We start from the raw sequence: 12,830 nt of genomic DNA on the forward strand, positions 1-12,830 counted from the left end.
GCCTCACAATTGAGATCTTTAAGTATAATTTTTTTTTTAAATTTTGTATTGTGCCCAGATACCATTTCATGCAATTTAAACACAAATTCCTATGCACTGAAGACCTTGATTTATAGAGAAGTATTTCATCTTAGCTCTAGTTGATATTTCTCATATCTTGTCTTCTCTGAGCTCTTCTTTTCATCAGACTGCTGGTCACAGGAATGGATGGGGAGAGGCAGGTCGGGTTTCCTCCAGGCAACGCCGCTCTGGGCTTTCTCCAGCCAGGGTTGCGTGGACCGCTGCTCAGCAGCCGGGCGGGTGCGGCCCGTGGCGTCGCGCGGGGGCGTGGCTTAGCCACGGGGCGGGGCCTGTTCGCGGAGCGCGACCCGCGGGCGAGTCTCAGGTTGGCAGCTGGCAGTGCAGCCCGCGGCGACGGCCAGAGCCGAATGCTCGCGGGCTCCGTGCGGCTCCTGCCGTTGTCCTCGCTCGCGCCGCGCCATCTCGCTCCCGCCGGAGAGGGAGACCCGGCGGCGCTCTGCCCGAGAACACCGCGGTCTGTCTCGGGGCACCTTAGGAGAAGGTGAAGCCGGGGTCCCAGAGCGGCTGGACTCCCGCCCACTGGCGGATCGCACCGCCGAGCCTTTTCCAACGCCTGCAGCGCGGGGCGCGCGGGGAGAGTGGGTTCCACGGCGAGGGAAGGAGTGACCGGGACACCGAGGATGGACACGCAGACCTGGCGCGTGGGCTCTCGCTGTCTCCTCCTGCTGGCTCTCGTGGGGTCTATCCGAAGCGAGGGCGTGCAGAGCTGCGAAGAAGTTCGGAAACTTTTCCAGGGGCGCCTGGTGGGACCTGTCAAGGGGCTGCCGGATTCGCCGCGGGCAGGTAAGGCGCGGACCGTGGGCTCAGGGCTGGGAGCCTGGGCGCGGGCTGGGGCGTCCGGAGCGTGGACCCTGCGCTGCTGAAGCTCTCGGAATGGCCTTTTCCTGGGGGAAGCTGACCTTTCAGGTCCTCCGACCGCACAGGGTGCCTCCCGGAGAAGGGCGGTGTGACCATCCCGAGTGCAGCGCGGCTCCGGAGCTCCAGGACTCCGCCTGCCGTTGAGCCGAGCTCCGGACGTTCGCTTCCCGCCGGGCTCCCTTAGTCTCACTGACGCGTTGCAAGAGGCCAGCAGAGCTGACAGCGGGGGACAGCGCTGCCTGACCGCTATTCTGTTACGAGTGGGAACTTCCCTAGTGCCCCGCCGGGGGTCCTCGGTTTGCTGCTTTCTCCCACGGTGGATGGAGTTGGGTTGGTGGCTCCAAGTTTGATACTAACAACACAAACCTGCATTATCCTCCTTTGCTGGAGAACGGGGTACTGACCAGGGCGGCCGGGCTCCTCTATTATGCACTGATCCTGGTGTAACTCTGAGCCCCCCCTCTTTACGCCCGGGCATCCAGTCCCTCCTTGCAGGAACCAACTCACTGTGCCTCACGGAACCATTGCGTAGTTGCAACGCCTGAACGACGTGCTGGCAACAGGCGATCATACAGGGTGCACTGGGAGCCACTTAACACGGGCGAGATCTGCCAGACAGAGATTGGAGGGGCAGGAATACAGTGAGTGTGGCCAGTGTCGATTCTGCTGCTCGCGTGCGCCTGCACCCTTACCCGCTATTCGGCGCTCCCTCCGTGCTTCTGCGGGCGGATTTCCAGTAACATTCGGTCTGGAAGAATAGATCTTAGTTGTTAAACGCAACAGCAGGTGTCTGGAGTTAAGATCTTATTGGAGCAGTGCACCTAATTACGAGGCTAATTGCCAAATGCTGTGAGCTTATTGGCTGGACAGTTTATTTGTGGAGGATGTTTGGGTCTAAATCTGTTCTCTTTGCCTGTGTAGGGTGAGACTTGGGGAGCCGTAGCTCTTTCGCTTGATTTCTTTGCTGCTTATCAACTCCGTTCTAGAGTCATCCCACAAGGAAAATCTGAGCAGTTGGGCACGGTGAATCCATTTTAGCTTACATGACTAGTTTTTTAAACAAACACACAAATATGTATTTGGATACCTGTTCGGTATTAGGCACTTTTACTAGTTGAAACAGCATAGATGCTCTCAGCTTAGGGCAGTTCTGTCCTCAAAGGATACCACCCCCTTTGTAAACCGGTCGTTTTATTTCAGTGCATTTGTTTCATTAAAAAACAAAACGAAACCTCACTAGACAGTAGCTAAAGCAGCTTAAGTGACTGTGTGTTGGGGCGGCGGTGGTGGGGGCGTGGCATTTCATTGGGCGTGAAATCCTCAGCTGAATTACTAGATTTTGCCCCCCACCCCGTAATTTTGGCTGATATGTTCACAAATGTGGACAGTTAAGGACTTGATTTCTCCACCCCTCTCGTATCTCGGTGTTTCTGGTACTTGCTAAATGTAACAGTGACTAGAAGGTATTGCAATTCTAGAACTCTGTGTGTGTTTCATCTCTTTAGAAGAACTTTGCAGAGTATCAGTCACTGGCATAACATTTTACTGAAACTGAAGCTGGGCCCTACAGAGAAGGAAATCGTTGTACTTATTTGTGTTTGATACACATGGCACAAAAACGAGCCAGGATGGCAGGCATCTTCTTTTCTAAGACATTCTGATTTGTTTCCCCATTGCTAGTACTTTTCTTTATCTGTAACTTAAGGCAATGGTGGGGTCATAGCAGCGCCTAATGAGGTGGCCATGCAGGGCTGAACTCGTAGGGACATCAGTGGTGCTGCTGAAAAGAAGTGCTGAATTCCTTTAACATTTGCAGTAAGAAAAAGTCACATGAAAGTATTATTCTGAATCGGAATCACCCAATAACAAGCACTCACATCTGAATTTGATATAATTCTGAATTTTTTGTTTCTCTATTATTGATTACTTTTTATTTGAATAATTACATTAAACTGTTTCTTTAAACTTTGATGTCTCTTATCTTTCCACTAAATTTTTTTTTTCATTTCCCCATTTGAGTGAATTACACATACCGCATGACTCATAAATGCTTTTCTTTATTTTTGTATTTATATATGATCTATAACATTTAGTTTGATTGAGTATAGTAGTTGAACCTTATTTTCTAAAATTACCCTTAATCTCAAGAGAAAACATAGTTAATATCTACATAGTCATTCTCACATAAGAATAGAAATATTAATATTCTTGTTAGCAAGTACATGTATTTAGCACATAGACTTTCATTGACTAAAGCTAGTTCATTTAAATTTGATATTTGTTTTCCTTGAAAGTTAAATTTTTTTTTTAGTGCTTTCTTGCATTTCTTGTCTACAAGTGGTTAATTCCTGAGATGCCTGGCCAAAATGCCATTTAAAAAATATAAGCAGGTAGAATAAGTTCTTACAGTTTCATCCTATATTTGTGACTTTTAAATCTTCTGAAAGCTATGTTACCCAATTTGAAATTACTAAAAGGGTGAGAACAGCCATTTACGCTGTTTCTCAGATTCCACTCACCTTTGTTCTCTACCCTGCTCCAATTCTTTTAAGCCTATTGAGCTCCTAAGGATGTTTGGATGAGAAATGTAAAAAAGGAGAGAAGGTGTAAATGTGATTAGAATTACAGATTTCCCTGTGTTCTGATTTTATTTCCTAAGTAGTAGTCAAGGTGCCCTTTGCTCTTGTTTATTTTGTTCAGAAAAGAACTGTTAGTGAAAGTGTCTTTTAAAGGTCCTTTTATTTTTATTTTATTTATTGGGGAGGAGGGATAATGTTTTCCCATTGAAATTTCTCTTCACACAGGCATTGTTCACACATGCATTATTTTCCATTTTTTAAAGAGGATAATTCAGAAAGGAGAAGCTTATAAAAATCCAAGGCTACCTTCAGATAATTTATATACCAACTAGTTTTTAAAATGTGGATATTACTTGATACAGAGAGTAGCTTGTGCAAGGTGACTTTTTCTTGGTAGCTTTGGCTGTAAATGGGATAGTAAAAAACTTGGTGCGGTAATATTTAATTCTAATATTATCAGACACTTTAAATAGTGCTCTATAGTTTGTTTATATTTTTTAACTGCTTTCATTATAATCCAATCTTATATTGTCTTCAAGGTCAGTATTGTTGTATATTCATGCCCAGGAGAAACAATCTACCTGTTGATCTTAGAGTTTGGAATTACAGACATTTGGATTCAAAACTAGGCCCTGGCACCTGTAGCTCTGTGACCGAGGTAAATCAATTAGCCTTTTTGAATCTCTGTTTTCTCACCTGTAAAATGGGAATATTGGTTCTTAAAGGCTTGTTGTATACATAGATGGAATGAAATAATACATGTATGTAAAATAGCATGAATCCAGGCACATAGTAAGTGCTCAAAAATGCATTGCTGTTATTGCAGTTTTTTATTTAGTGTCCTGATTGTAACTGGACTTGACCTTTAAGGGTGAAATTTTAGTTTTGGATGTCTATAAATCAGAACTTAAAAAAAATTATTAGTTTTTTAAAAGTCACACATGAAAAAAAAGTCACATGATTGTTTCTAAAATTGGGAAATATGTCTCTATCTGAAATGATACTTATTAGGTTATGGTAAAAATTTTGTTTCTTTTCAGGAACTAATGGAAACTCAAAGAAACCTATCTGAGATGGTATTTATTGGATTATGGTGAATGTTTTGTTTCTTTTTGTGAACTATAAGAAAGAAAGCTATCTGAAATGGTAATGGTATTTATTAGGTTATGGGGAGTATTCTGTTTCTTTCTGTGGAGTAAGGGGAAGTCTAAGAAAGAAAACAGGCTGCACTGTGCCACTGCTCACGGTAACACCCAGAGCCACCTGGCGTATATATTCAGAGAGGCGGAGGAGTGTGGGTGAGGTGGCTTAGGCCATCACACAGTTAGATGGCTGGGGCCACAGTCGCCCACTGACAGTAATCTCAAACTGGGACCCTTGCTTTTTGTGAACTAACGACCCCTTTTGCTGCCTGCGCAGCATGGTTGTGGTGATCCAAAGCCATGAAAGGGACCCCCAGACTGACGCCAAGGCAGATTATTAGTATCAGGATTGCCCTGTATTGAAACTTACCAGCCAAGAACCGCAAGAAACACGATGGGAGTCAAACAAACTAGGTCTCACTTGCTGCAGCAAGGGAGATCGTGCAGCTCAGGAACGGTGGGTGCCTTGGTAAGAGGCAGTTGAGAGGGACCTATTATAGGATCTGGCCTTGTGCTGGGTGATTACAAGGGTTTAAGGAAGCAGGGCAATTCAGGAATTGGGCATCTTCATAACTTACCTAGGTGTTAGGAAGATTAGGATGAGGGGAGTGGATGAGTAAAATAGATAGCTAGTGGGAACCTGCTGTATGGCCCAGGAAACTCAGCTTGGTGCTCTGTGATGACCTAGAGGGGTGAGATAGGGGAGTGGGGGGGAGGTTTGGGAGGGAAGGGATACGTGTATACAGACAGCTGATTCACGTCACTTTACAGCAAAAACCAACACAACATTGTAAAACAACTAAACCCCAATTTAAACAAACAGATGAGAGCAGTTGCCTTTAATGTAGAAGCAGTGGTCATGTTTGTTGGTCAGAAGAGGGGATGTTTAGTCGTTTTGTGGTTGTAGAGTGTCCTTGTGGCCAGCCTGCTGCATCACAGGTCTCGGTGGCTTTGCCCCATGGCTGCTGTCTTATTTTGAGCAGGTTGTCTCTGTTGAGTTGTAAACATCAAGGCTTAGTTCCAGTGTCAGGGGAACTTGTCACTCTCTTCTCTGGAAAGTCTAGTATATGCCTTGATGTCTAAGAAGATGATATGTTTCTTTTTTTTTTTTTTTTCTTTTATTCAGGCTTTCAGTGAAGTTTAATAATGGGGAAGCGAGTATGGTTTTCTACTTTAGGGCCATAGATCATGACTGTCCATCAGAGCCTGAATTGTACTAATCACATCCCCTTCTTTCACAGTCAGTTTACTAACAAATGTAAATGTTGTGTGCACCCCCGTCCCCTCTCCATCCCCCTTTATGCCAAGTGTCTAACATTCCATATTTGTGTCATTGGTCTTAAGGAAGGGTGTAGTTTAGGGAACTTGAAAATAGCATTTTATAATTATATGCTCCCCCCAACCATGATTCAAGCTTGTAGGACTTTCTAGAACATGAAATTTGGCTTGTCTGATAAGAAAACCTTCTTGGTTTATATAGCATTTCTTTTTTTATTAACTAGTGTAAGACCAAGAGGAACATTTCAACAACCAGATGCTATTCCTAAACAGGCATGATTTATAAATCAATGGCGTCTTGATATAACTGTTCAAGAAACCACAAATCCATTTTGTTAAAATAGAATCATGAGAGACTTCATTCATATGCTTTGTTGAAATGTATTGCAAACATGAAATCCAGTGTACTCAGTTAACTAACAAGAGCAATTCATTTTAATAGAGTAGCCATTGTCCATATCTTCCTTTCTTTTATAAAAGCCTAACCTTCAGTTAGAAGAAAAGACAAAAGCAATTGTGCTCTCAATTCTTCTGTTTTTCAGTTTTAGAAATGTCAAATTTTATCAATTATACTGCTAAAATCATCCTTAAATAATTAGTCATTCTTCTGTGAATCACAGAAAATTAACATAGCTTTTGATTAGCCTTATCAGGTTCACATGCAGCTACCATTTAAGTTGAATGTATAATGCACCTTTACAGAAAGAAAACGAGATTTTGGACTTCATGGTTTTATGAAATAATCTATATTCTCTTGAAAGTTTAAAATATTGAAAAGTACAAAGAAAGTAGAAATAATTATACCATCCTGAAATAACCACCAAAACCCCTTTGAATTATCTTTTTAACACCCTCATCAATACTCTGCTTAGCACATACATAATTTTTGAGTGAGCGTAGGTTCACTTTATCTTTCTTTGTAACACACCTTTTCCATTGATAAATATCCTTCCAAACATATATTTTTTAGTGACTAAGATTGTACTGTACACTTAATTAAATTCTCTATTGCTGTTGGAACTATAGGTTTCCAGTATTTGCTATCATAAAATCACATGGCTAAGGACATGAAAGGCAAATGTGCCAAACTCCTTCCTTACTCATAGCTTTGCAATCATATCATCTGCATTCATTCAGCTTTAGTGTTTTTCAGTGTCAGCACCATTGACCTGTGGGACTGGATAATTCTTTGTTGTTGGCCATGGAGGGAGGCGCTGTCCTATGTATTATCAGCTGCTTAGAAACTTCCCTGACCTTTACCCTCCTGGATGCCAGTAGCAATGCCTTGCCCTCTCCAGTTCAGATAATCAGAGATGTCTCTAGACATTGCCAGATGACCTAAAAGCCGCAGAATCATCCTGGTTGAGAACCATTGGCATAAGTGTCCAACCTATGGATCCGTTATGCAAGCGCATTATATATCTGGTTGTTTTGCAAGCCTCAGGTCTCAGCTTCAGTGTCAGCTCTTAGAGAGGCCTTGCTCAGGTTTGGGCTTCCCTGGTGCCTCAGTGCAGGAGATGCAGGAGGCCTGGGTTCAATCCCTTGGTCAGGAAGATCCCCTGAAGGAAGAAATGGCAACCCATTCTAGTATTCTTGACTGGAAAATCCCATGGATGGTGGAGCCTGGTGGGCTACAGTCCCTGGGGTCGTGGAGAGTCAAACACGACTGAGCACGTGGAACGCACGCACTTCCTTCTCATGGTTCATCGAACTCTGTTCCCCTTTGTTTCTTTCATGGCACCTGTCATGGTGCCGTGTTTCTTTCCTTTTTATTGTTGATCTTTTACCACTGGATTGTGTGCATGACGAGGCTAGAAAATGTCTCCTGAAGCTGGGTTTCTGGATATGAAACCTGTGCAGTCACACGGGGTCCCACACTCAGAAGGGCCCCATGCTTGGCTTAACGCTCTGCTGTGTCCATCTTGGGGTTTGAATAAAGCATCCCGTGTTTCCCTTTTGCACTGGGCCTGTTGATTATGGATGCAGTCCAGTCGTGTACCACGTTCACTGGAGAATATCTGGTGCTCAGAGCATGCCTGACAGAGTAGGAGCTGAAATGTTTGCTGAATACTTTAGTAAAGCTTCAAGTAAGTAAGTAAGTGAAAGTCAGTGAATCATGTCCGACCCTTTGTGACCCCATGGAATAGTCTGTAGAATTCTCCAGGTCAGAATACTGGAGTGGGGAACCTTTCCCTTTTCCAGGGAATCTTCCCAACCTAGGGATCAAACCCAGGTCTTCTGCATTGCAGGCAGATTCTTTATCAGCTGAGCCACCAGGGAAGCCCAAAGCTTCAAGGAGCTTCTTATTTAATCTTTTAAACCTCTCTGATTCTTAAGTTAAACTCTAGAAGTCAGTTCACAACATTCAAGATTCTACTGTTACAGTGATTTTTTTTTAATGTTTTATGGTGTTATTTAAATGGGTTAAAAACTGGCCCCTATGTGTTTTACTTCTTCCTAACTTGTTGGGACCATTAGTCCAAAGCCTACCAGTGCAAAATTCAAAATTTTACATATCCAATTGCTTTAAATATAGCAAAAGTAAACATATTTTTAGTCCTTTAGGGTCCATCTGCCTTGTATACCTCACAAAGCTGAACTCATTGGCTAAATTCATAAACTCTGGGGCTAAAAAAGATCTCAGGTTGCTGCTGCTCTTGAAGCTCTTTACTCAGAGACTTCACATCTTGTGCGAAGCAACATCACCTGGACACAGGAGTTGTTGCTGTTCAGTCGCTCAGTCGTGTCTGACTTTTTGTGACCTCAAGGACTGCAACATGCTGGGCTTTCGCTGTCCTTCATTCTTTCCTGGAGTTTGCTCAAACCCACGTCCATTGAGTCAGTGATGCCATCTAACCATCTCATCCTCTGTCACTCCCTTCTCTCCCTGCAATTTCCATCTCTCTGGGATTTTCCTTGCTTTCTTTCTTCCTCTTCTGGGTGGTGGTCCTACACCCCTGTCTTGTTGCATCTCTTCTCATGCAACCTGTTAAAGTGGGACCCAGATAAAGCTCATTGTCATCTTGAGGCCCTTCTTTTCCTTGACCAAACCTAAAACCCTCTCTCATCACATACGCATTAGTATTTAGTTATTTCCAGTATAAGGTTGGGTCTCAAAGTAGCAATACCGATTTTAAATGTATGTCTTGCCTTCTGCTAAACTATAGGCTACTTGAGAGCAGGAACTGTGATTGTTTTTGTTGTTGTTGTCCTGTGATTAGGCCAAACTTAATAAGTCAGTTTTGATTTTTAGAAGTAATCTTATATTTCTAGTTACTCAATAGGCTCAATTTATCGTGTTCAATTATTATTTTATCCCTGGTGTTAATATAATGAGAAATATAGGCGGTGAAGTTTTAAAAAATATATTCTGATCTGGGCTTAGTTGTGTTGTTGAATAAATTGTTTACATAGAGTTAATATCTTCTTATGTAACTCTGTCATAAAAAGTGACCTAATGCTTTTGTTTAAATTAAAAACATTTTTATCTATCTTAGCTAACATTTTTGAAACAGAGTAAATGAATTGCCAAACAAATGTCTAGAAGAATTCCTTAAATGCTCTGAAAGGGAAGGAAGATTATTTAACCTCTAAGGGGTTTATTTGCAATTGATATCATCATGGAGACAGTGTGACTGATCTCTTAGAATGTTAATTGATTTATAGTTGGGAGAACGGAGAAAAATAAACGTGACCAACTATAATTTACATCTGGCTGTGGATTAGCTGATTTCTGTTTTATTTGAATATATATTTTGTGAAATTGTTTCTTTTCACAAGAAAATTGATAGTCAGGAACTAGAAAATGATCTATTTTTTCCATTTCCTACACTTGTTAATTCCACACTGGGAGAAAGTACAAATGACTTGACTGTGGAATTATTCCTAAGCAGGGAAGATCATTTACTAAAGGACACTGACTTGGGGTCCAGATTCCACGTGACTAAGTTGAGTGACCACAAGCTTTCAGAAGAAGCAAGAAAATAACTGCTGTTAAATCACAAAACATGATATATGGTAGAGGTATAACTTGTCTCTAAAGTATTCTAACAGTTCTAATTTTAGAACTACTCATCTAGGCTCCAAAACTTTAATGATATCTTAGAAAAAAAATTTTTTTCTGTATAAACTGTGATTGGTTATGTATTTAGGATATTTCTTAGAATTAGTTTTAGGAAATTTTACTTAAGTAGAAGGATTACTTAAATCAGTGCTAATGAGATATGCACATTTTGATATGGTCTAGCTATTAACTTAAATATGTTTCAAATACAGTCATATTTAAAAGCTAGTAAACATTTCTTGTTTTATAATTTAAATGGTTTATTGCCCTTTTTAGAGTAATGGTTTTGAATTACCCTAAAGAGGTAATTTTAGGGTAATTACCTGTGCTATGATAACTAGATTTACTTTACTTTTTAATGATTCTATATGGCAATATAATGAAATGATCTTTGGTAGCTATCTTTTTAGAGCTCATAATCTTTTCTTTTTCCTTGTCTTATAGTATCAAGGGACTTTAGTTGGCATAAGTCCTTCAGTATAGTATTCATTTTGGGAGAAGCTAAGAACTGAGAAGAGAGTTGGATAAAAAGCATAACTAGAGTGTGACTTCATTGATCAAATGAACATAGAAATTATTTCTGGATGTTCTTATTCATTGCATATATACTCTTTAAATGGGAGACTGTCAATATTAAATTACCTGTTCAGATTTATTTGCTTTTTGAACAACTCTCTTATTTGGTAAGGTTTGGACCAAGTTACATTTTGTTCGTTTTCTTTTGATCATTGAAGCTGTCTGTGTTTAATGAGCTGAAACTGAAGTAGGTCAATAAAGTGAAGAGATTAATAGTCTGTTCTCCACCAGTCTTAGAATACATTTTACTCTAGGGGGAAAAGTCATTTCTAAAAAAGATTTTTTGATCAACTTAAAACGTAAAGGAAATTGAAATAGCATTGACAGAGTCAAAAAGCTGAGGAATCCATGAGCTTGTCAGAGCCCTCTTTATTTATCAGGTGAAGATACTTGGATCTGGATTTGAGGTTGTTAAATATTTAATATTTAATTTATCTTTGGACATGTCTTACAAAGAAAACAAAGAAAATGATAGGTGTGACAGAACATTGAAAAGTTGCCATGGGGTAAATAAATGGGAAATTGACTCATTTTAACTCAGAATTTGTCCCATGTTATGGTCACGTATTTTAGTGAATACTAGTGAATTTAGTTCTGAAATCACTTTATCTTGACTACATCACTTATTAGCTATGTGACCTTCAGCAAACAACTCAACTTCTCAAGGAGAGTATATAGTCTGTTCCTTTTCCCTTTCGTGTTCCCCCCCTGGCTCAGTGGTAAAGAACTCACCTGCCAATGCAGGAGATGCAGGTTCGATCCCTGGGTTGGGAAGATACCCTAAAGAAGGAGTTGGCACTCACTCCAGTATTCTTGCCTGGGAAATTGCGTGAACAGAGGAGCCTGGTGGGCTACAGTCCCTGGGGTCACAAAAGAGTTGGACAGGACTTAGCCACTAAACAAAAACAACAACTTTTTAGTAGTTGAGAACCACATGGTATGGTGTCAAAGTTTTATAAACTATAACATAATCCACAGTCGTGTAATTAATTCCATTACAATTGTAATTCTTAGATACATTTAAAAAATTCTTTATATGAGATCAGGGAGCAGGCAAAGTAGAAATTCTTTTCCTTCATGCTAATAAAATGCTAAACTTTCAGATAATTTCTCCCATCATGCACTCTCAAAGTATTGATCCTATACTCACAGAAGCATAGTCTGTCTTTTCATTCTTGTTTAGTTAATAAATTAATTTATTATTTATAGTTTAATTCTATGGTAAAATTAAATTTGTTTATTCATATTGCTACTGATACTGCTAAGTCACTTCAGTTGTGTCCGACTCTGTGCAACCCCATCCCTGGGATTCTCCAGGCAAGAACACTGGAGTGGGTTGCCATTTCCTTCTCCAATGCTTAAAAGTGAAAAGTGAAAGTGAAGTCGCTCAGTCTTGTCTGACTCTTCGTGACCCCATGGACTGCAGCCTACCAGGCTCCTCCGTCCATGGGATTTTCCAGGCAAAAGTACTGGAGTTTATTCAAATTACGTAGTTTAAAAACCAAAAACTGATCTTTTATAAAATGATGTCACTGAAATTAATTCTATTAAGATCAAGAGGGAGGTGCGTTGCCTGGAAACATGCTGATGAAATGCCATCACGGAGAGGCTCTACAGCCTGTAGTTGACAAGGGGTCATTGTTGATGTTCAGCTGCTAAGTTCTGTCCGACTGTGACCCCATGGACTGCAGCATGCTAGGCTTTCCTGTCCTTCACTATCTCCCAGAGTTTACTCAGACTCATGTTGATTGAGTCATTGATGCCATCCAACCATCTCATCCTCTGCCATCCCCTTCTCCTGCCCTCAGTCTTTAAAGCATCAGGGTCTTTTCTAATGAGTGGCAGTTTGCATCAGGTGGCCAAAGTATTGGAGCTTCAGCTTCAGTATCAGTCCTTCCAGTGAATATTCAGGGTTGATTTCCCGTAGGATTGATTAGCTTGCTCTCCTCACTGACCAGGGGACTCTCGAGAGTCTTCTCCAGCACCACAGTTCAGAACATCCGGGGAGTAGGAGTTAGTTCTGACTGCGTTTTGTCACGTGCTTGCATGTTGTGGTGTGGCTGGGTGGTCTGTGTGAGTCTCCTATGTTGGGGATGAGAACGTTTTTCCCATAGAAAAGATACAAAGGTGAAGCATGCTGGAGAGTCTCTGCTTGCTCCTTTAGAGGGACTTTTCACCTTGCTCTGTTCCTGGACGACATCAGTGGCAGCCCTTGGGAAGCAGTGGCTGGAGAAGACTGGGCATGTGGATTGT

At 41.4% G+C, this 12,830-nt stretch overlaps 1 protein-coding gene across 1 annotated transcript in view; it reads left to right on the forward strand.

Moving 5' to 3' along the window:
* Window positions 1-701: 701 nt before the first annotated feature.
* The window catches only part of GPC5 (glypican 5), a 746,923-nt gene continuing 734,794 nt past the window's right edge, over window positions 702-12,830 (forward strand). The window contains exon 1 of the mRNA XM_065901803.1: window positions 702-864. Coding sequence (XP_065757875.1) covers window positions 702-864 — 163 coding nt within the window. The remainder of the gene's footprint in view (window positions 865-12,830) is intronic.

The sequence above is a fragment of the Muntiacus reevesi genome, chromosome 11 (genome assembly GCF_963930625.1).
Source record: "Muntiacus reevesi chromosome 11, mMunRee1.1, whole genome shotgun sequence".
Lineage (NCBI taxonomy): Eukaryota > Metazoa > Chordata > Mammalia > Artiodactyla > Cervidae > Muntiacus > Muntiacus reevesi.